We start from the raw sequence: 23994 nt of genomic DNA, 5'->3' as shown, positions 1-23994 counted from the left end.
CTTCCTCCTTCTCCTCCTCTTTTTTAGATGGAGGGGCCTGGGGCAGTCTCATCATGTGCCCAGGCTCACTTAGCCACCCTCTCAAGAAGCACCAAATTCAGTTCCTTCTTTTTTTAAAGCCTTACTATCCTTTTACACTTATCTTGCACTGTATAATGTCTTGAAGGAATTATACTCACAGTCCTCCTTTCTTTCTAACATTTGTGTGGCTACTGTGGCAAAAAGATTCAAAGAGCTGCCTTTGAGATCTCATATCTAATGAAAACTCTGACCCCTTTGTGGTCTACGGCCTATCAGGTTGACCCTGAGGCATACAGAGATTTGCTCCTGGTTTTGTAATGAGATAGGAGAAAGAGTGGGAATCCAAGATCAGGCTGTTTGACACCAAAGAACAGGCTTCCAACTACCACATCCCGTTGCCGATTGAGTGGCTTACCAGGCTATTCCCTTGAGGTCCTCCTGTGAGCTCACCATGGCCAGAGTGGGTCATCTGTCCTATAGATTTTGGAATGTGATTCAACAGCACACCAAAAACAGATCTCCCTTCCTGGAGCAGACTAATATCAGCTCAGGAGACAGATGATATGAATAAGAATGACAATTTATTGATTTAAAATATGTAATATAACTGTCAGGAGGACCAGAATGTTCACTTCATCATGACTAGTGCCTTCTCTCCCTGTAGGGCAGCTTCTGTGGGAAAGCAACTTATCATCAGCAGGTTGCTTGGTGAGCATGAAATTGGAGCAGGGGGAATTATTCCTAATAACTTGATTGCTGAGTAGCCTCAGGTCATTAAAAGGACTCTCCATTTTAATCCTTTGCTAAAGCATTGTATCACCTGCACCTGGTGTACCCTTTCCACTATAAGAGACCTGAAATTATAATAAGGACAGGAGGCCCCTCTTCCCCACATAGGCATAACTAGCCTGTCTAACCTCAATCTCCAGGTGTCTGAAAACAACTCTTCATTTTCCCTCTATGAATTGGGATGTTCTTTTGACTTTGTTGTTTCTATCATTACAAGAATTATTTTCTATGACCAAACCTAAACTTGGAATATAAAGAAAAGAAAATCTTCATAGAATTTTAATTTTTGACTTTAAAAAAGTACTAATCTCATTTTAAAAATGAATGTATGCATAAAGCCCTTAGCTATAATTTCTGACAGAAATTTCACATATGTGATATGGTATGTATTTTCATAAATACATACCATATCACATATGTGATACACACATATACACATATATATGTAAACATAAAATCTACTAGAACTTTAACCCAAGGAAACCACCATTCTGGTCGCCTGCATGAGAGGAAGAAGCCAGAAGTAAGATAAGACCTACCTACTTAGCAGCTTCTTCCCATTTCTTCTGCTTTGGGTCAATTTTAAAAAGGGGGAACGTCTTCATAAATATCATTTACTTTAGTACTTGTAAATGGTTGAATTTCAAAATCCTAAGTTCCTGCTTCTGCAGCTAGATTTTACTTTTTTTGTAAAAATTTTCTTCTTATCTCATTTTGTTTACTGTATTTCCTTAGACATCTTCTGGCCCAAAAGTTTAGTAAAAGATGACTTTTTCTCTACCCTGACATCTTTTAGAGATGGAGCAAGTGTCTGCAGGGCTATTTTGGTGAGGTGATATAGATGCAAGAATGAAAAGACAAATTTCCTTCCTCAAAGTTAAACTAGAATCTGATTCATTGGTATGAATCCTCCATAAAAATACTCCTGAATTGCCATTGTTCTAAGGAAAAGAGAAAACGTGGGCTTGAATGTCAATTCTTTCTTTTTTGTTGTAATTTTATGTTTCTGAGAATAAAAAAGCAGTTGAATAGTATCAAAAATAAGAAATAACTTCTGAAAATCTTTCAGAAATATTATTTAATCCATCCAGTAGTGATTATTTTATCACTCTTGATTAATTATGAAATAGAGAATATTTTCTACAAAATCAAAAATCATGAAGATGACCATAAAGGATTTGATATTGCTTTATGCTTGATTGTCCAGGAGTTTTTACAATGAGAAGTGCTTGCTGGAAGATCTAAACTAAGAGTGGGAAGGGTTACATGGATATTTTTCCTTCAATTACCTTTACATTACAGAAATACAATTAGGTCCATCTTTTTTAAAATATATTTTTAAAAATTGTGAGTGGACCTTTATTTTATTTATTAATTTATTTATGGTGCTGAGAATCAAACCCAGTGCCTCACACAAGCGAGACAAGTGCTCTACCCCTGAGCCACAACCCCAGCCCTAGGTCCATCTTTTCTACTGGTTATCTGTCAGTTCTAATCTCTCAGACCAATCTGCCAAACCAACAAGGAAAAAGAAAGAAGGAGTTAGCCAGTGACTTGTCACCATCTTCTGAGAGTTGAATTCCTTGTGCCTGCTTTCTTTTTGTTCCCTCTCAGGGTATACAGTTCCTTTTGTCATCTTGGCTTAAAGAATTGTTCTTCCTCTGCTCCAGGGACTCTGAGCCATTGAAAATAGCACATGTTGACTTAGTCCCCAGAGAGAATTTTCAATCCCTAACAAGTTAGCCTAGAATTGCTGATGAGCTTTCCCCCTCTGGCCAGATGGGGCTACCAGATACAAGGGTCATTGCCACAGGATTCTCCATCTTCCTTCCTTATGTAATTTTATATCTGTTGAGGCTTTTGTTTGTTTGCAACTGTTTTGTGAAACAAAGAAACAACAAAGAAAGTCCTTCATGGATGAGAACTTACTTTGCCCACCTTATTTTCACATGAAAGCTTTCCCTCAAAAAACGATCCTTTTTATAAATCTTCCTTTCTAGCTCTAGTTCCTCTTCATTTGCTCATTTGCTCCCTCTCCCAGGATTTGCTCATTTGCTCTTCATTTGGCCCGCAGCAATCTTCCTATTGCTAATCCTTTGGGGTTCTAGGCTGAAGATGGGGCACACAGGAGGATGGGGGCCAGTAAGAGGGAGGAGCCTCCCCCCACCAGGAAACCTTCTAGTTCCCAGCTCTGGAAAGGCAGATCTAACATTCTACCATTTGCATCTGGGGTTTGGGAAGGATAGTTGCTGAGTGACTTTTAGCATCTAGAAGCCCTTGCTCCATTCCTCTTAGAATTTCAAGACATTATTCCTTCATCTTCTTTCATTCAGCAAGGGTTGATAGGGCAATCCTGTGCACCAGGCATGTATTAGATACCAGACTTACAGCTAAGAACTGGGACAGATAAAGTCTCTGCCCTAATTGGGTATATGAAGCAATGGAGAAATAGCTAAAATAACAGGCAATTCAGAGTGATAGGGACTCTGAAATGGGCCGTTCAGCCTTATGGGAGCGCATTGGGGGTGTTCCTATCTGATTTGAGGTCAGGGAAGGTCTCTTAGAGGAAGTGATGTATGAGTGGAAGTGATGTATGAGTGTATGAGAGCTGAGAGGGGCAGAGATGGGTTGGGTGTTTAACACAAGCAAAGGGAAAATCATGTGTGAAGTCTCCCAAATGGAAAGAGGCTAAATGGAATGTTTCTGGAGTGTAGACCTGAGAAATGCAGGGAGGCATGTGGGCAGTGGAGGAGAGGGATAAGGAATCAGGCTAGGAAGATGAACAGGGATCAGGTTGCGGAAGGTTCTAGCCGTCATGTTAGAATTTGATCTTTGTTTCCCAAGGCCAGTGGAAAGTGTTTGGAGGGTCTTTAGCAGGGGCACAACATTTCCCTTTTATGAAGATAACTCTGGCTTTGATGTGGACGCTGGTCTGTAGGTGGCCAAGGCTGGAGTGAGGGAGACCTGTGGGGAAGGAGCACAGGGCAAGAGCAGTTTCTGGTCAGCAGACATGCCCTAGTCACAACCCACGGCTGGGGCTGGGGTGAGGGAAGTAGTGAGGAGGGGTGGGAAGGATGGTCTTGGGCAACCTTGGTGGCAGTTGGTAGAAGGTGTAGAGGGAGGAACAGGGGACTTACTGATGGGTCATATTTGACACCTATCCCTGCTTCTAGGCAGCAGTGCCCTCTCTTCTTGCTTGGAGTCATTAGTTTTAGTAGCCTGGGCCCCAGAAAAGCCCAGGTCCTATGAAGTGTCAGTGGCTTTCTTTGTCAGGCACAACCCAGAGGCACAATGAGGAGTTGTTTCAGGAGTTTTAGATTCTGGGGGGATCTGTGGTGGAGCAGAGTGGGCTGTGCTTCCTGTGCAAACTATTTTTTTGTAACTACTCTTCCCCTTCTGTGGTCTCCATATGACCAACAAACTTCTTATTTATGTATGTCTACTGCATCCTACCACATCAATTTTCTGAGCAGGAAGCAAACAAGTCATTTTCCCTTTGAATACAAAAAGCAAATATTCATTACCTCTGTGTACCCGGTCATGTATTTGCAAAGGTGTCTGGGTTGCATCATGATCTACTGGGTTCTGAATATTTGAAATCATTTGTTTGCTTCTGTATTCATTCTAAATCTTTAATAGACTTTACTATAAGAAGGAAATTAGACCATGTGCAGAAAATGTGGAAGATAATAATGGCATTATTCTGAATTTCTTGATAAAACCTGGATGAGGCTATGAGGATAAATGGAGGAAAAAAATTTGAATTGTGTTTAGTTTCTCCAGAGCTTGGTTAATAATTTCTCTTACATGTGGCTCCTAAAGTTCAGGAGCTATTACCAGCTCCAGCTGATATGAACTACCTATGACTCTTGAGTAAAAGGCAGATGCTGAAACCTCACCCCAAGATGTTCTGGGCCACAAGGTATGGGATATATTAGTTTTGGCACAGTTTTAATGCCAAATTGAATGTCACACTTGCTCTTACCTTGAGTTGTCCAAGAGAATTTCAATTTTTTCTTCTGAAGTTTAGATATTTGAGTCTAATGAGATAAACTGGCAATAGATTAATGGAGGAAAAAACATGCACATTTTATTTGATCATAGTCCTGCATGATGCAGGAGGCTTCATATTAAACACCCAGTGACCTGGAATGAATTATTCATTTTTATATTTTGGTTCAATGAAGCAGCCAGAACCATGGAGAACTGTAATTGGTCAAAAAGGGTCTGAACTAGTGAAAATGACCAAATGGGGAAGCCCAGCAAGGCCTGTCTGATCTGATTCTTCTTGGCCCCTCAGTTGTAGCATTTCTTTCTCCCAGGTATGGGATAGGAACTTTCTGGAATGGGGATCTTATTGATCTATAATAAAAAAAAAAGTAAGTTGGAGAATTTCTTTATGGTCAACTCTACACAGAAAGGTAGGAGAAAGAGTAGTAGTTTTAGGTTTTATGAATGGCTTTGGGGAAAAAGGATTCTGCTTTCTTACTTGTCTTGGAGAAGAGGAATTCCAGTTTCTGTGGCTTACTTTGAGGGAGAATGAGGAGTCAAAGGCAGAAGGGCAAAAGTTCAGAGAGAAACTCTCCTTCACCCTGGGGCGTCATTTTCTAAGCCCCCAAACCTTTATAATACAAATAAATTTTATTTTAGTAAAAAATTATTCTTTTTTTTCTTTTTTAGATATACATGGCAGTAGAGTGTATTTTTGACATATTATACATACATGGAATATAACTTATTCTAATTAGAATCCCATTCTTGTGGTTGTACATGGTGTGATGTGGAGTTTTACAGGTTGTGTATTCATATATGAACATAGGAAATTTCTGTCTGATTTATTTTACTGTCTTTCCTATTCCCATCTCCCCTCCCTTCCCTTCATTCCCCATTATCTAATGCAATGTAGAATTATTCTTATCCAGTTAGATTTAAGCCTGATAAATTGAAGCTGTTCCTTATTGTGTCAGTGACTTCCTAGTCATATAGATTTATCTAGGAAGAAAGTTAATAAATATAAATTTATGGTCATTGAACATTTTTCAAATACTGATATTGTATGCTTCTCCTGTTTTCTAATGTAGGTCTGCATTTGAGATCTGGTAAATGGTCAGGAGCAATAATGTTCTGCAGTAAAAAGAAATTGCTTGGTAAGTATTGTGTTCTTTAGATGATATGAAGCGATATGCATTTTAATGTTAACTTTAATTTTTTATGGAGGTTTAATTTATTGACAACACACACACTGGTCTTAAGTGTTCAACAAGTTTGACAATTCGTGTCTGCATCCTTGTAACTCTCAAGGGTGTATAAAACAAGATCTAAAACATTTCTGTCACCGTAGAAAAATTCCCTGGTGTGTCTTTTTATTCATCCTTCCTGCATTCCCCACAGCCATCTTTTCATTTCTATCAGTTTAGCTTTGCCTGTTTTTAACACAAATATAAATGAAACAACACAGTATTATTCTTTGGTCCTGCTTCTTCGGCTCAGTATAAGGTTTTTGATGCATATCTATGTGGTTGCATGAATCAATAGTTTGTTCTTCATTTTTATTTCTGTGCGGTGTGTACATACACGAACACTTAAAACCAACTTTACACAGTGGAAATAATTTTGGTTGTTGTAGGAGGAAATACTTTGTTTTCTTGATTGAGTAATCAGTCAACTGGAAATAGTTGGAACATCTCTTATCTGAAATACTTGGGGCCAGAAGTATTTCAGAGTTTGAATATTTTCAGATTTTGTAATATTTGCACAGACTTTACCTGCTTGAGCATCCCTAATGTGGGATTCTGGAATGCTTCAGAATCTGAAACTTTTTGGGTATCATGTCAGTACTCTCAAAGTTTTGGTTTTGGAGCATTTTAGATTAAGATATTCAAACTATAGTATTAATAATATTCTGGTTTCTTGTGCAGCATCCCAACTAGTTAAGTATTGATTTTGCCTTTTGATCCTGGTTAGCCAGTGGCAGTCTATTATGCAGTTTTTCCTTCAGTGAATGTGTATCCAATTTATTGCTGCTACTTTATTTATTTTTGACCATAGATTTTGTAGACTGAAGGTTGGGTTGGAGTTAATCTACTGCTCCATCCCTCCTAGTGACACCCCTGACAGTTCTTTAACCTACTTGCCTAGGTAGTGATTTCATGGTGCAGGCGATGCTGTTGGACACTCACTCATTGCAACATAGTCTCAAAACGAGTTACACATTGTCTCAAGGTTGTTCCCACTGCCGGCCATTAACCACAACCCTCTGGGGCAACACTTTCCCAGTGCTAATCTAAGAGTCTAGAATGACTGTCATTTTTTTTCTTTGTCACTTGAAATAGTAAGATCGTACCAGACCACTGGTACGATCTTACTATTGTAAACATAAGATTAGTTAGAACATGGGTAAGTTTCTGACAGAACCTAATATTGCAAAATTTGGTGTGTTAAGAGCATGGTCTGAGACCCAGGCCTCACTTGTGTATATATATATTAATGTACACACAAAAAAGAGGCAATTTCTTAATAAATAAAAGTAAAAAAGCAGAAGTGACTATAATTGTGCAATCTAGGGACCATCATTCAAGGCTGTTGGGGGTACAACTTTGGAGGCCCCACCACAGTGAGCTCTATTCATGCACTTGTGTGTTGGTCTAATTATATATCCCCAAATGGAATTTCACTGCACATTATTTTGAAACTCTCTCTTTAAACTTAATACTGTGGTTATAGATATTTTTATCTGAGTATTTCTCCATAACATTATTCTTATCTACATGTTCCCATAACTTTTTTTTTTGGAAAATATTGTTTTACTGAAAAGTTGAAAGAATCCTAAAATGAACACCCACATGCACTTCACTTTATCTGTAGTTGTCACAGTTTGCTACTGTTTCCTCTCTTCCTTTCTCTTCAAAAAGTGCTATGCTTCTCCTGAGAATAGGCTTTCTCCTACAAAACTACAGTATTGGTACCACATATAAGAAACATAACATTGATAAATGACATACATTCCATTTTTTAATTTCCCCAACTGTTACCCCAAAATCTCATCTCTCAGAGCTGATTTAAATTTGATACAATATCTAATCACTATTCACACGTTGAGTTTGGCTTTTAATCCATTTACTTTCTTTTAACTTTAGATTATTTTTCTTTATTTTGAATTTTAGGAAAGTCTAGTCCAGCCATTTATAGCATCTTCATAATGGAGTGGCAAAATAGAGAAAGGGGACCAGGAGGAAGAAGGAGAAGAGGGAAAGGGAAGATCCTGGGGAATGAAATTTACCAAAATATTGTCATACTGTGTGCATTTCAAATATGTGACAGCAAATCCCACTTTTATGTATAATTGTAATGCACTAATAAAAAAGGAAGAAAGAAAAAGTATTCTAAATAGTTTAGTTAATTCCTACTACATTGATTTGGATTGAATGCTTTTGGTACAAATATTATGTGAACAATTGTTTTTTAAATGGACAGTTGTAATGGTCCTTCGTGGTGTGATAGAAACACGAATCAGAAGCAATAGGAGTAAACCTGGGCTTTGCTGCTTAACAGCTCTTCCTGCTTGAGTTCTCTGAGCCTCACCTTTCTTATTTATAAAAGTTCTAACTGATAGTTTTTTAAATGAGAAATGCAGTGTTGATCTTCTTCACACAGAATTTCATCTTTTAGACAAATAATCACTGCTGTTTTAAGGAAGTTAAGTGGTTTTTTCCCACATAGCTGTGTCTGTTTCTGTACCCTAGCTCTAACTGGCAGAGAAAGCTGAGGCATGTCCCTTCTTCTTGGACTTGTTACAGTGGTCATATGACTTAGAAACTGATATTGGGTCACCATCACTAGCATCATCAACATGATTGGGAATGAGACATTTTTGGGTCACATTAATTCCTCTCCTTGAGATCTGGTAATAGGGTGGAGAGCTTCTTTTACTTGAAGTATTTATTCATTCTTTTATTCATTCGGTCAGTCAATCAATAGCATTTTCTTTTTTGGTACTGAACTCAGGGGCACTTGATCACTGAGCCACATCCCCAGTCCTATTTTGTATATTTAGAGACAGGGTCTCACTGAGTTGCTTAATGCCTCACTTTCTCTGAGACTGGCTTTGAACTCACCATCCTCCTGCCTCAACCTCCCAAAGCCACTGGGATTACAGGTGTGTGCCACTGTACCTGGCTAGTAGCAATTTTTAAAGTATATTTTTAAATTTTAATAGACACATAGTAATTGTGCATATTAATGGGGTATAGTATGACATTTCAGTACATGTTTACAAAGCACCATGATCATCAGATCAGAATAACTGGCATACCCCTCACCTCAGAAATCTATCATTTCTTTTCAAAAAACATACTAGAACCCTTATGATATGTTGTTATACCAGCTGTAGCTTTTTTCAATTCAGTAGAAAATCTATCTATCTATCTATCTATCTATCTATCTATCTATCTATCTATATATCTACTCACATAATTTTTATGTTTATGGTAGCAATCATGACTTTAAAACATTTTACTCACCATCATTACAGTGTTATATTTGCCAGAGGAGTACAATGTAGAGATTTGAATCTGCCTGGGTTTCTTTGGGGAAATACCTTGAAGAGGTGATATTGTGCCTCAATGAGGTACTTCACATCTACAGCATTAATAAAGCTGCACTTAGACTTATCTAAACTCTCAGCATCATCAGGAAGCTGAGGCTGTTGATAATTTCTGTGAAAATATGTGAACCAGTCATGAGTGTAATGAGAAAATACTAATCTCCTCCCGAGATATACTTTATTTTTTATTGTCTCCATATTCATATAAGTCTCACAGTCTTTGAGATGTGAAAAATTCCAGTGAATTGAGTCAGATACTTAAAACACTGTGACTACAGTCTATTTTCCATTTGTTTTTTGTAATTTACCCTCTCTGGATAGTTTGCAGGGGAGGCCCAGCGACAAATTGTGTTAAAGCTAGTATGTGCTTCTCCACAAAACAAACAGAAAAGCGTTGTTCATGTATAAAATACCTAATTCAAATCTTATTACTTTGGCAATATGGGAAGCAAAAGAAGTAGATAATTAAGATCTTTCTTTACTAAAGCTGTTCTTGATTCCAAAATGCGGGAGCTGTGGAGCAAGCAAGTATTACACCACAAGGGCCGCCCTTAGAGTGTTTATGGGGCATGGGGACGAGTCACATCAGGGATGCTTTCTGTCTTCCGTGGGCCTTAGGCACTTCTGCCTTTGTTTTTTCCTTCCTTCATAAAATGTATTAAACATTGGATTTTATGACTGCATTAGTACAAAGACAAATAGAATTCAGACTAGATCCATTATTGTGAATCCATTATTATTTTATTCATTTTTTTCTTCTGATTTTAAAATAAATGAAAATTAAAACATTTTTGAGGGTCCTTAAAATTATCATGGGCCTACGCACTCTGCCAGCTGTGCCCCTGGGGAAGTCAGCCCTGAACCAGTTTGGGGCCAGCTGCCTTCTAGAAAGCAACCCTAAATGTCCTAGGCAGGAGAGAGAGAGATGGCTTCATGGTTTCTTAGGCTTATTTTTGTGAACCTTCATGTAGAGAGCAGTCCAGGATGCCTGGAGTAATGTAGCTCTTTGACGTTATTATTGCTACTAAAAGTTTAAAAATCATGCGGTGATTTAGAACTCTATGGCACTTACGTATTTTCACTACACTCCAAAATCTTCAGTTTTTTCCTTGTCCAACTTATCCATACGTTTGATTCTAGGTGGCTATGATGTAACATGGTTCATTTAGATCAATAGCGTAAGAATTTCCTGGGTTTGACCAGCATTAGTGCTCTAGGTGTGTAAAGCTCTGTTAACCCTCTGTAACGGTCCTTTGTGGTGTGATAGAAACATGAGTCAGAAGCAACAGGAGTAAACCTGGGCTTTGCTGCTTAACAGCTCTTCCTGCTTGAGCTCTCTGAGCTTCACCTTTCTTATTTATAAAATGGGGTTCGTCCCTTTCTCTCTCTCTCAAGGCTATCATGAAGATGAATGCAAAATGTAATGACATATATGAAGTACTTTACAAATCACAAAAGTACTGTATAAGTGTTAGGCTACTGAATTCATAGAAACATGGTATAGTTCATAGGTTGGCAGGTTTTTATCCTAATATTCTGGGTTTTGCCAAAATGATTTTGTCTGGTTTCATGGCTGACATGAATATTACCTTTACAGGTGGATTTCCTGTTGACAGACTTAACTTGTAAGGGGCTCTGATTTTTAAGAGAATATTTTGGAAGCCCTGGAAGTCTTTGCTGTGTTGCTCATTTCACAAGGGTTATTTATTTTTGGTGAGTCAGAGGCCTGCCAGTGTGGTTGAAACAATAGGAATCAGCTGCTTTGGTTGAAATTTATATACCTGCTTTACAGGAATTTATAGTGATTTCTCTTAAAATAAATGTTGAATTATTATGTCTGTTTAGCAACCAAGCAACAATAGGATCCAGGAATTATGGAGCCTCAATGCTAACAGAATTTTGGATTTTTTTTTTGGTTCTAATAAAGGAATAAAGTTCATATTTTTGTTTTTTCTGTATAATTTGTTAATGCCATAGACATTTTTGAGCATATTAGACACTGGGTTTGTCCTGTGTTAGAGGATTTGTGATTAAAAAAATGAAAAACATAGACTCTACCCTTATTGGTATCATATTAATACATTAATGTAATTATAACATATATGTAAAATTTATATATATATATATATAAAATTCCTGTATCGATAAAATTTACAAGTATATAAAATTTATACAGACACACACACATATATAGTTTAACCAATAAATGAACCCAGGGTGCTTAACCACTGAGCCACATTCCCAGCCCTTTTTATGTTTTATTTAAAGACAGGGTCTTGTTAAGTTGCTCGGAGCCTCACTATATTGCTGAGGCTGGCTTTGAACTCACTATTCTCCTGCCTCAGTCTCCCAAATCTCTGTGATTACAGGCATGCACCACTGTGCTTGGCTTAATAATATATATATATATATATTTTTAAAGAACTTATTTTTCCTTGGGTTTATCTCTTATGGAACAACAACAGAAATCCAAAGGCTGTCTTCTCAAGTAGTTTTGCAGTTACATGAAGTAGCTGTTGTTTTAAACTTGCTTTTTGTCTGTTATAGTAACTCATTTGTGAAGTTGGATCATGCTTTTTTTCAAAATCTGTTTTCTTTAGTTTAATTGAATGAGACCATTGAAATGAAATACCAAAAGGTACTGATAAGTCAATGACATGCTTAAGACAGTGCTGGCTTCACAAAAGCCCTCTCATAACTTTGGGCTTAAATTTCCTAATGATGTCTCATGTATATTTTAATAACTTTTTGGTATTCAGGAAGGAAGGAGAATGGTGTATTTTCTCTGGTGCCACTAGAGGTGAGAACCACCTAATCCCTTCTATTTTACCACATTAAAATTCTATGTAAAAAGATAATGGGGGGAGGCTGGGGTTGTGGCTCAGTGGTAGAGTGCTTGCCTATCACACATAAGGCACTAGGTTCAAACCTCTGTACCACATAACGATAAAATAAAGATATTATGTCCACCTACAACTAAAAAATAAGTGTTAAAAAAAGATGATAGGGATCATCCCAGAGATCCCAAGTCCTGCTGCTTGTCCTAAATATTGCAGGACGTTGTCTTCCATCCGTAGGTTCATCAGCCTCTCTGATTGGGAGAACAGAAGGAGACAGCATTGGAGTCCTTAGACCTAGGTGTGCTCCAGACTTTTGTCCTGTGATTTAGTCTTGGAATAGAAATCTTCTCACAGAGGATTCATTCTCTATTTAAAAACTGACCACCATAGTCATTTTGCAGAGTTGCAAATAGAAAGTTCAGAGAAGAGCTGTCTTCTTATTCTCAAGTACTTACTGAGTTTGTGTGCTACTCTAACTTTATCCAAATGTGGCACTATGTAGGCTTAGAGAGATCTGATGTTTTATTACCCCTGATGTGGGTTAGGTTAGGTTGCTGTAAAAGATCACCAACACAGAGGACTTCCTAAGGAGAAGCCTAGAACCTGTTCTTCAACACCGTCCTTTCTCATGTCTCTTTGGTATTAGTAGCGGTGGTTATTCTCTTCTTGAATGCTCATCAGTTTTAGTCTTCATGACCCTCACATTCTTCTTGCTTCTCAGATTTATACTTTCATCTTCTTCACCGGACCCTTGTTACAGAATTTCCTCCTGGTTCAGTCTTCTTCACTTTTTTTCTCCGAACATATTATTCCATAGAGAACTTGTTTTCTATCTTGGCTTCTGTTCACTTCTAAGGAGATGATTCTTAAATGTAGTGTACACTGTGAGAAACTAAATATTATACCTTATTTCCCTCTGCTGCTACCTTTGATCTAATAGTACTCTTAATACAGTTCTAGGTTGCTGTAGTAGCCAGTTTTCTGTTACTACGACATAGTACCCCAGGCAGAAGCAGTTTTTTTTTTTTCAACAAAGAAAAGAGATTTATTTAGTTCATGGTTCTGAAGGTTCAAGGGCATAGTGCCAGCATTGGCTCAGTTTTAGTGAGGACCTCTTGGCAGTTGGCATCCCAACAGTAGGAACACACAGGGGAGGAAGAGATTGGATCACTAAACAGGAGTTCAGAGAGTGAGTCAGGAGTCAGATTTGCTCTTGGAATTTGCTCTCATAAGAACTCAGGTCCCTTAAACCTACCTTAGTCCCTTCTGAGGGCAGCACCCCAGTGATCCAAACCCACCAACCAGACTCCACCTTTTAAAGATCTACCACTTCCCAATATCGTTGCACTAAGAACAAATCCTCTAACGCAAATCCTTGGGGTAGATACTCAAACCATAGTAATTACTTCCAACTTGATAATCTATTCCTATAGTGCAGCTGAATATTTCCTTGAATATTTGCTCTGACAGGTAGTTCAGGCATCTAATTTAGGAGATGACTTGTTCTCTGTTTTGACAGAAAATTCAATTACATATTAACTGGAATTTCAGAGCCTTGTAAATTTCACTTTCTGTTCTGAGCTTGTGAATAATGCAGAATAGATATTCTACCATCTATATTAAAGATCATCAGATATTTGAAGACCTTCCTCATATTGTTACATCTCCATGTTTTCTCTCTCTCTGAATTTCCCTTTATATCTGTCTTTTTGGTTAGACACCTCCCAGTTTTTTCTAATATAAGACATGGTTCATAGTTTTCAAATTTTTATTATCTTATGACTGAGATCTGAGTTCCACAAGGAAATTTCTGCTGTCTTTCTCCTTTTTGACCTTGAAACATATAGCATGCTGTTCTTCATTTTGTTCCAGAAACTCAATAGATGTTTGAATGAACACCTATTGTTTATGATGCTTTTTTTATTGGGTCTTTTTAGTTACACATAATATTAGGATTCATTCTGACATAATTATAAAAGTATGAAAAGTTCAAACAAACTGCTCCAATGCAGTCCCTAGTACTTCCCCTTTCATTTTCCTCTTCCTTCCCCGATATCCTTTCTTCTACACTCCTGATCTTTCTGTTACTTACTTATAGATTTTTAAAAAATTAGTGCCTTATAGATATACATAAGGTTAGATCACTGTGGTGTATTCATATATGTACATAGGAAGGTTAGGCCAGGTTCATTCTGCTGTTCTTCCCTTATCCTGTCCCTCCTCTCCTTCCTTAGTTCCCTTTCTTTACTCCACTGAACTTTGTTTTGATGGAATACATCTCCCCCAATTTTCTTTTTTCCCTTTATTTTAGACCAGCTTCTGTTTATCAGAGAAATGGTTTGACCTTTGGTTTGTTGGGACTGGTTTATTTCATTTAGCCTGATAGTCTCCTGTTCTATCCATTTACTGGGAAATGCCATACTTTCATTCTTTTTTATGACTAAGTAATACTCCATTGTATATATATTCCACATTTCTTAATCCATTTATCTGTTGAAGAGCACCAAGTTTGGTTCTCTAGCTTGGATATTTTGAATTGTGCTGCTGTAAACATTGATGTGGCTGTATCACAGTAGTATGCTGATTTAAAATCTTTTGGATACATACCAAGGAGTGGGGTGGCTGGGTCATATGATGGTTCCATTTTAGTTCTTTTTTTGAGGAATCTCTGTACTGCCTTCCAGAGTGTTTTTTAGTAACAATGTACGGATGTACCCTTTCCCCAACATCCTCACCACCATTTATTGTTACTTATATTCTTGATAATTTCCATTCTGAGTAAAATGATATGAAATCTCAATATAGTTTTAATTTTATTTTGCATTTATTTGTGAATGTGAATACTTCTCCTGTATGTAGGCAGATAGCCTTTTCTTCTGGAACTTCACAGATGTCATTCCACTGCTTTCAAATTTCTACTGATTCTTTTGAAAAAGCAGCTGACAATCTAACTGTGACTGTTTTGAAGTCCTTTGAAACTTTGAGAAGCTAGAAAGAGATGATCCTTGTGGAAGGCAGATTGAAGCTTCCACTCCCCAAAATATCTACCTCCCCAGAACCTAGGCATACATTCCCTTCTGTGGTTAGAGGAACTTTGCAGTGGAGGATCTTGAGATGGCAACAATCCCCTGGATTATGTAGGTGGCCCCAGAATAACTGCCAGGACCCAGATAAGAGGGTGTCAGACGGTCAGAGTCAGAGAAGGAGGCCTGACAATGAGAGCAGAGTTCAGAGGGATGTGGGCCATGAGCCAAGGGATGTGGGCAGCTGTTAGAAGCTGGAAAAGTTGAGGAAGTGTTTCACCTGAAGAGCTTTGAAAGGAACTAGCCCTGATAACAGGTTTGGACTTCCAGCATCCAGAACTGTAAGATGATATGTTGATGTTGTTCTGAGCCAATAAGTTTCTCATAAAAAAAGTTTCTCATAGTTTTTGTTAAAACAGAAATAGAAAAGAGAATTTGAAAGGACTGTCCTGGCTGCTCTGTTGAGAATATAGGCTGACTGTGAGGCAGGGGCAGAGGCAGTGAGACCTGAGGGGAGACTATTGCAGTAATCTCAGAAGGAGGTGGGAGGTGATGGTGGCTTAAACCAAAGCAAGGGCAGGAGAGCTGGGGAGAAGTGGCCAGATGGCCTAAATGCCACCTTTCTTTTCTGCCTGAAATCCTGGCTCACTCATATCTCTTTTTAAGTGCTTTTTATTTGATATTTCATGAATAGGTAAATAAACGAGGCTCCTTTTTATTTTCTGTTGTTCTTTTCACACTGGGACAGATATGCTACTAGAAGGAACAGCAGAGGAGAGCCCTCTTTTTTTTTTTTTTTTTTTAAGAGAGAGAGAGAAAGAGAGAGAATCTTTTTTTGTAGATGGACACAACACAATGCCTTTATTTTTTAGGTGGTGCTGAGAATCGAACCCGGGTCCCGCCTGTGCTAGGCGAGCGCTCTACTGCTGAGCCACAATCCCAGCCCAAAAAGCCCCCTTTTTAAAATTTCTTTTTTATTATAATTTGTTATATATGACAGCAGAATGTATTAAAATTCATATTATAGATATTGAGCACAGTTTTTCATATCGCTGGTTGTATATATTCACACCATTCATGTCTTCATACATGCACTTAGGGTGATGATATCCATCTCATTCCTCCATTTTTTTTAATCCACATGCCCCCTGCCTTTCCCTCCACCCTTTTGCCCTATCTAGAGTTCCTCCCATGCTCCCCCTCCCAACCTCACTATGAAACAGCCTCCTTATATCAGAGAAAACATTTGGCATTTTTTTTTTGGGAATGGCTAACTTCACTTAGCATTATATTCTCCAACTCCATCCATTTACCTGCAAATGCCATGATTTTATTCTCTTTTATTGCCAAGTAATATTCCATTGTGTATATATAACCACATTTTTTTTTATATATTCATCTATTGAAGGGCATCTAGGTTGGCTCCACAGTTTAGCTATTGTGAATTGTGCTGCTATAAACATTGATGTGGCTGTGTCCCTGTAGTATGCTGTTTTTAAGTCCTTTGGGTATAGACCGAGGAGAGGGACAGCTGGGTCAAATGGTGGTTCCATTCCCAGCTTTCCAAGGAATCTCCATACTGCTTTCCATATTGGCTGCACTAATTTACAGTCCCACCAGCAATGTATGAGTGTGCCTTTTTCCCCCGCATCCCCGCGAACACTTACTGTTGTTTGTATTCTTAATAGCTGCCTTTCTGACTGGAGTGAGATGAAATCTTAGAGTAGTTTTGATTTCTATTTCTCTAATTGCTAGAGATGTTGAACAATTTTTCATATATTTGTTGATTGATTGTATATCATCTTCTGAGAAGTGTCTGTTCAGTTCCTTGGCCTGTTTATTGATTGGGCTGTTTGTTTTTTTGGTGTTTAGCTTTTTTAATTCTTTATATACACTAGAGATTAGTGCTCTATCTGATGTGCGAATGGTAAAAATTTGTTCCCAAGATGTATTCTCTCTATTCACCTCACTTTTGCCAAGAAGAAGCTTTTTAGTTTGAATCCATCCCATTTATTGATTCTTGATTTTAATTCTTGTGCTATAGGAGTCTTATTGAGGAAGCAAGGGCCTAATCCGACATGATGGAGATTTGGGCCTACTTTGTCTTCTAATAGGCGCAGTGTCTTTGGCTTAATTCCTAGGTCTTTTATCTACTTTGAGTTGAGTTTTGTGCATGGTGAGAGATAGAGGTTTAAGTTCATATGGATTACCAGTTTTCCCAGCACCATTTGTTGAGGAGGCTGTCTTTTCTCTAATGTATGTTTTTGGCACCTTGTTTAATACAAGGTAACTGTAATTATGTGGGTAAGTCTCTGTGTCCTTTATTCTGTACCATTGATCTACCAGTCTATTTTGGTGCCAATACCATGTTGTTTTTGTTACTATTGCTCTTTAGTATAGTTTGAGATCTGCTAATTCTTCTTGCTAAGGATTGCTTTAGCTATTATGGGTCTCTTATTTTTCCAGATGAATTTCATGACTGCTTTTTCTATTTCTATGAGAAATGTCATTGGGATTTTGATTGGAATAGCATTAAATCTGTATAGTGCTTTTGGTAGTATGGTCATTTTGACAATATTAATTCTGCCTATCCAAGAACAAGGGAGATCTTTCCATCTTCTAAGATCTTCTTTAATTTTTTTCTTTAGCGTTCTGTAGTTTTCATTGTAGAGGTCTCTCACCTCTTTTATTAGGTTGAGTCCCAATTATTTTTTTTTGAGGCTATTGTAAATGGGGTAGTTTTCCTCATTTCCCTTTCAGAGGATTTGTCACTGATGAACAGAAATGCCTTTGATTTATGGGTGTTGATTTTGTATCCTGCTACTTTGCTGTATTCATTTACTAATTCTAGAAGTTTTCTGGTAAATTTTGGGGTGTTCTAGGTATAGAATCATATCATTAGCAAAGAGAGCTAATTTTAGTCCTTCTTTTCCTATTCATATCCTTTTAATTTTTTTTGTCTGTCTAATTGCTCTGGCCAGTGTTTAAAGAACTGTGTTAAATAGAAGTGGTGAAAGAGGATATCCCTGTGTTGTTCCAGTTTTTATAGGGAATGCTCTCAATTTTTCTCTATTTAGAATGATGTTGGCCTAGGACTTAGGTTTTATGATGTTGAGATATGTTCCTGTTATCCCTAGTTTTTCTAGTGTTTTGAACATAAAGGGATGCTGTATTTTGTGGGATGTTTTTGCTGCATCAATTAAGATGATTGCATGATTCTTTAAGTTTATGGATGTGATGAATTATGTTTATTGATTTCTGTATGTTGAACCAACCTTGCATCCCTGAGATGTACCCCACTTGTTCAAGGTGCACTATCTTTTTGATGTTTTTGTATTTGATTTGCCAGAATTTTATTGGGAATTTTTATTTTATATATATATGTTGTAGTTGGACACGATACTTTCATTTTATTTATTTATTTTTATGTGGTGCTGAGGATTGAACACTTGCACATGCTAGGTGAGCACTCTACTGCTGAGCCATAACCCCAACCCCTTATTGAGAATTTTTGCATCTATGTTCAGTAATGATATTGGTCTGAAGTTTTCTTTCTTTGATGTGTCTTTGCCTGGTTTTGGAATCAGGTGATATTAGCCTCATAGAATGAGTTTGGAAGTGCTCCCTCTTTTTCTGTTTCACAAAATAATTTGTAGAATATAGGTATTAGTTCTTCTTTATAGGTCTTATAGAACTCAGCTGTGTATCCATCTGGTCCTGGGCTTTTCTTGGTTGGTAGGCTTCTGATGGTATCTTCTATTTCCTTGCTTGAAATCTATTTGTTTAAATTGTGTGTAATATCCTGATTCCATTTGGGCAACTCATATGCCTCTAGAAATTTGTTGGTGCCTTCGATATTCTCTATTTTATTAAAGTACAAGCTTTGAAAATAATTTCTAATTATCTTCTGTATTTCTATAGTGTCTGTTATGATGTTTCCTTTTTCATCATGTATGTTAAAGATTTGAATTTTCTCTTTCCTTCTCTTTGTTAGCATGGCTAAGGGTTTGCCAATTTTATTTATTTTTTGGAAGAACCAACTTTTTGTTTTGTCAATTTTTTCAATTGTTTCTTTTGTTTCAATTTCATTGATTTCAGCTCTGATTTTAATTATTTCCTGTCTTCTACTGCTTTTGGTGTTGATTTGTTCTTCTTTCTCTAGGGCTTTGAGATGTAGTGTTAGGTCATTTATTTGTTGACTTTTTCTTCTTTTAAGGAATGAACCCCATGCAATGTACTTTCCTCTTAGTAGTGACTTCATAGTGTCCCAGAGATTTCAATATGTTATATCAATATTCTCATTACCTTTAAGAATTTTTTATCTCCTCATTGATGTCTTTTGCAACCCATTGTTCATTCAGTAGCATATTATTTAGTCTGCAGGTTTTGGAGTAGTTTTTATTTTTTATTTTATCATTGATTTCTAATTTCATTTTATTATGATCTAATAGAATGCAGAGTAGCATCTCTACTTTTTTGTATTTGTTAAGAGTTGCTTTGTGGCATAATATATGGTCTATTTTAGAGAAGGATCCATGTGCTACTGAGAAGAAAGTGTATTTGCTTGTTGAAGGATGAAATATTCTATATATGTCAGTTAAGTCTAAGTTATTGATTATGTTATTGAGTTTTATCGTTTCTTTGTTCAGCTTTTGTTTAGAAGATCTATCCAGTGGTGAAAGAGGTGTGTTAAAGTCTCCCAGAATTATTTTGTTGTGGTCAATTTGACTCTTGAACTTGACAAGAATTTTTTTGATGACCATAGAGGCTCCATTATTTGGGGCTCATATTTATAATAATTTTTATGTCTTGTTGGTGTATGGTTCCCATGAGCAGTATGAAATGTCCTTCTTTGTCCCTTTTGATTAACATTAGCTTAAAGTCTACTTTATTTGATATGAGGATGGAAACCCCTGCTTGCTTCCTCAGTCCATGTGAGTGGTAAGATTTTTTCCCAACCTTTCACCTTCAGTCTGTGTGTCTTTTCCTATGAGATGAGTCTCTTGGAGGCAGCATATTGTTGGGTCTTTTGTTTTAATTCAATTAGCTAGCTTATGTCTTTTGATTGGTGAGTTTAGGCCATTAACATTCAGGGTTATTATTGAGACATGACTTGTATTCCCAACCATTTTTGTTTATTTTTGTTATTTAACTTGACTTGTTTTTTCCTTTGATTAGTTTTTCATTTAGTACAATACCTCCTTCTGCTGATTTTCATTGTTGTTTTTTACTGTCATTCTGGTCACTGATGTGGTCAATTAGTCGCTCGGCTACCTCGGTCGTGGCGGGTAGAGATGTGGAATCAATACACAGCTTGTGAGAGAACTGGCAGGATATAAACCTCAAGTCCAGTAGCTCAGTTTATTTTTGGAATGCATACAATTGTTATAGGGTTCTAGTGGGGCATGCCCGTCAATCATACATGAACAAGATAATATCCATAAGCCAATCATCTTATGCCTAATGTAACCATACTATATTGCTATCATCAGGAAGGGTCTTTATCCCTAGGGGAGGGGGCTTTCTAAGTTAGGAGTTTCATGCCTGAAGCTCCTGGCTATCAGTTTCCTGGTCCGGCAGCTTGGCAACACTAACCAAAAGTGCTAAGGATATCGTTTCACTAACGGATCGCTAGAGCAGAGCATCCCATCCTGCAGGTGTTCCTATCAGACCTGAACGAGTGTAGATTCTTCAAGCACTCTGAGCTGCTCATAACTGCTAGCTGCTAGCTGTAAACTGAAGGTTATTCCAACAGTTTTTCATTCCCTCTTCATAAAATATTTTGCCAAGGATGTTCTATAGTGCAGGTTTTCTAGCTGTAAATTCTTTTAACATTTGTTATCATGGAAGGTTTTTATTTCATCATCTAAAGCTTAATTTTGCTGGATAGAAAATTCTTGGTTAGCATCCATTTTCTTTTAGAGCTTGATATATGTTGTTCCAGTATCTTCTAGCTTTCAGGGTGGGCTTAAAAATCTGCAGATAACCTAATTGGTTTCCCCATGTATGTGATCTGATTCCCTTTCTCTCATTGCTTTCAATATTCTCCTTATTCTGTATTTTAGGCATATTCCTTATAATGTGCTTGGTACATTTGGTATCCTGTAAGCTTTTTGTATTGGATTTGTTCTTCAAGTTTGGAAAATTTTCTGATTTTATTTTATGTAATAGATTGTTCATTCCTTTGGTTTGGAACTCTATGCCTTCCCCTACTTTAATAACTCTTAAATTTGGTCTGTTTATGCTCTCCCATATTTCTTGAATGTTCTGCTCATGGTTTATTACCAATTTCACTGTGTGGTCTACATTCTTTTCAAGATTATATATTTTGTCTTCATTGTCTGAGGTCCTGTCTTCCAAGTGGTCTAATCTGTTGGTGATGCTTTCAATTGAGCTTTTAATTTGGTTTATTGTTTCTTTCATTTCAAGGATTTATGTTTGGTTTTCTTTAGAATCTCTATCTCCCTATTGAAGTCATTTTTTACTTCCTATATTTGCTTATGTAGCTCTTTGTCAAAATGATCTTTTGCTGCCTGTATTTGTTCTCTTATTTCATCCTTTAATTCACAGAACATTTTAATTATGTACATCATGAACTCCTCTGTCATTTCATCTTCTGTGCTAGCCATGGATTGCAATAATGAGGTATGTTGATTTTTTGGGGGCACTTTCTTCCCTTGTCTTTTCATGTTGCTTGTGTGCTTCCTTTCTAGCTCTGTGGATCCGAAGCATTATCGTTTTTACCCTATAGGCTTATAGTGGCCCTGTAGGGCCTCACCTGGCTATCTGGTGTTCCAAACTGATAGTTGCCCTGACTAAAAATGGTGATGGAGGTGACCCAAGATGGATGCTGCTGCTTTTACAGATGGGGTGTTGGGTCGGGTGTGGGGAGCCAGGTGATGGCGTTGTTTGATGCGTTCAGAGATGAGCAGTGTGGCTTGCAGTGTTGTGGCTATTGGCTTTCTTCAGAGCCTGTGATGTCCCCAGGTGCAGACAGGCTACCTTGAGTGGGGACTTTGGCAGTAGCTGTGGAGTCCCAAGATGAAGGTGACCAGGGAGCCCCAAGTTGGTAGATGGGGGTCCACACAGGAGTGGCAGCTGGAGTTCCTGTGTGTGGTTAGCAGCTGAGTGTCCTTCATGTGAGCAGTGTCTGGGATTTCTGCAGCTGATGCCGGTGGTCCCACCAAGGCACTCGTGAGACCTGGGTGGGCAAGTAGTGGGGAGTCGAAAGTCCTTTTCTAATGCTGCTTGCTTAATGGGGCCTCACAGCAAGGCGGCTGTGATGCCTGTGTGGGATCAGCTTGGAGGGGTCCTCTAACACTCTCAGCAAAGCAGTGTTCCCACTAGTTGAGACCCAGGTCACGGAGTGACACAGAATGCTGCTTCCCTCTGGTCCGCCATCTTGGATTCCCCTTGAGCTTCCCTGTTTTCCTGGCTGTATTTTTCCCCATCTTAGTCCTCAGGCACATTTCTTTTCAGTAAACACAGCTGCTTAGATTGGAAAAGGTGCATGGCAAAACAGCCTAATACACTCTGGTGTGTATACAGCCACATAAGTTCCTTTCAGATCTGCCTGGCATGGGTGGGACATGTTTGGCCACCCATCAGGACTTGAGTTTTTTTTTCTCTGCTTTCCTGTGGTTTTCTGGATCTCTTCTTTGCTTCCTTGCTGTGCTTGTATTTGTGGGCATGCCTACCCTTTGAAGGCAACTGCTGACTTGTCTTTGTTATTCTTTCACTGACTAGAGTAGAGCCTCCCAAAAGAGCTCAATAAATATTTCTGTAATAAATCACTTTCTCTTGACTCCAGCAATGTTAATTTGCCACACAGATTCAGGGAGCTGAGATACAGAACCAATATGTACTAAAGAAACTCAATTTGTAGCTCCATCCATCTTAAAATGACAAACATCTCTCTTTAGAGAAAGCATTCTGATTCTGGCCCAGTCCATAAAACTGCATTCTCTTTCTCAAATTGTAAAAGAATGTGAAATTAAAACAGCAAAGTAAAACTTGCACATGTAATAAGGGCTTCAAAGAAAGCAGTCATCTGTGAACAGGGCTTTGGGAGAGCATCCTCAGCTAGGACTGCCCCAAAGTCTCCAAAGAGGGGCCAGAGGATTCCTACAGGTCCTCCACAGTGAAGTAGAGACCAGGACTGGAAATGAGTGAGATATAAGAAGCCACTGGGCCACAAGGTTAACTGGAATGGGTATGTGTGTGTATGTGTGCGTACCATTTGAAGAACATCCCAGAATATTACATCCCATGAGAGAGGCCCCTCTCACCTTGACCTCTGGTCTCAGGCACACCCCAATTTGCAGTTTCCCAGTCATCTCTGCATGGTATCATCTACCATCTCCTCATACCCAGAATTGCTGCCAACTATCTTTTACAGGGAAGACAGTTCTGGGTTTGAATTCTGACTCTCTTGTATCATCTTTCTAGGTCTTTCTTTCCCTATCTGTAGGGTGAGACTAATAATAGTTTGGAGGATACATGAAATAATGCATTCAGATATTTCATAAAATATCTAGCTTTTAATAAGTGTTTAATAAACATTAGATATTATTATTATTATTGGTATAGTGAGTCAAATCCTCAGTTATGAATCTATACTTATTATTTCTATATTTATAGGAAGCTAAATGCTGAGGACTTATCTAAAGATTTTATTGGTTTAACTGAGTTATTTATTTATATAACTCAGTTCATTATT

At 37.9% G+C, this 23994-nt stretch overlaps 1 protein-coding gene across 1 annotated transcript in view; it reads left to right on the top strand.

Moving 5' to 3' along the window:
* Positions 1-5912: 5912 nt before the first annotated feature.
* The window catches only part of Atp8b4 (ATPase phospholipid transporting 8B4 (putative)), a 216463-nt gene continuing 198381 nt past the window's right edge, over positions 5913-23994 (top strand). The window contains exon 1 of the mRNA XM_076848565.2: positions 5913-5957. Coding sequence (XP_076704680.1) covers positions 5930-5957 — 28 coding nt within the window. The 5' untranslated portion in view covers positions 5913-5929. The remainder of the gene's footprint in view (positions 5958-23994) is intronic.

This window comes from Callospermophilus lateralis, chromosome 3, assembly GCF_048772815.1.
Source record: "Callospermophilus lateralis isolate mCalLat2 chromosome 3, mCalLat2.hap1, whole genome shotgun sequence".
NCBI lineage: Eukaryota > Metazoa > Chordata > Mammalia > Rodentia > Sciuridae > Callospermophilus > Callospermophilus lateralis.
The sequence above is the reverse complement of the archived record's forward strand: the minus strand, read 5'-3'. Positions and strand labels throughout refer to the sequence as shown.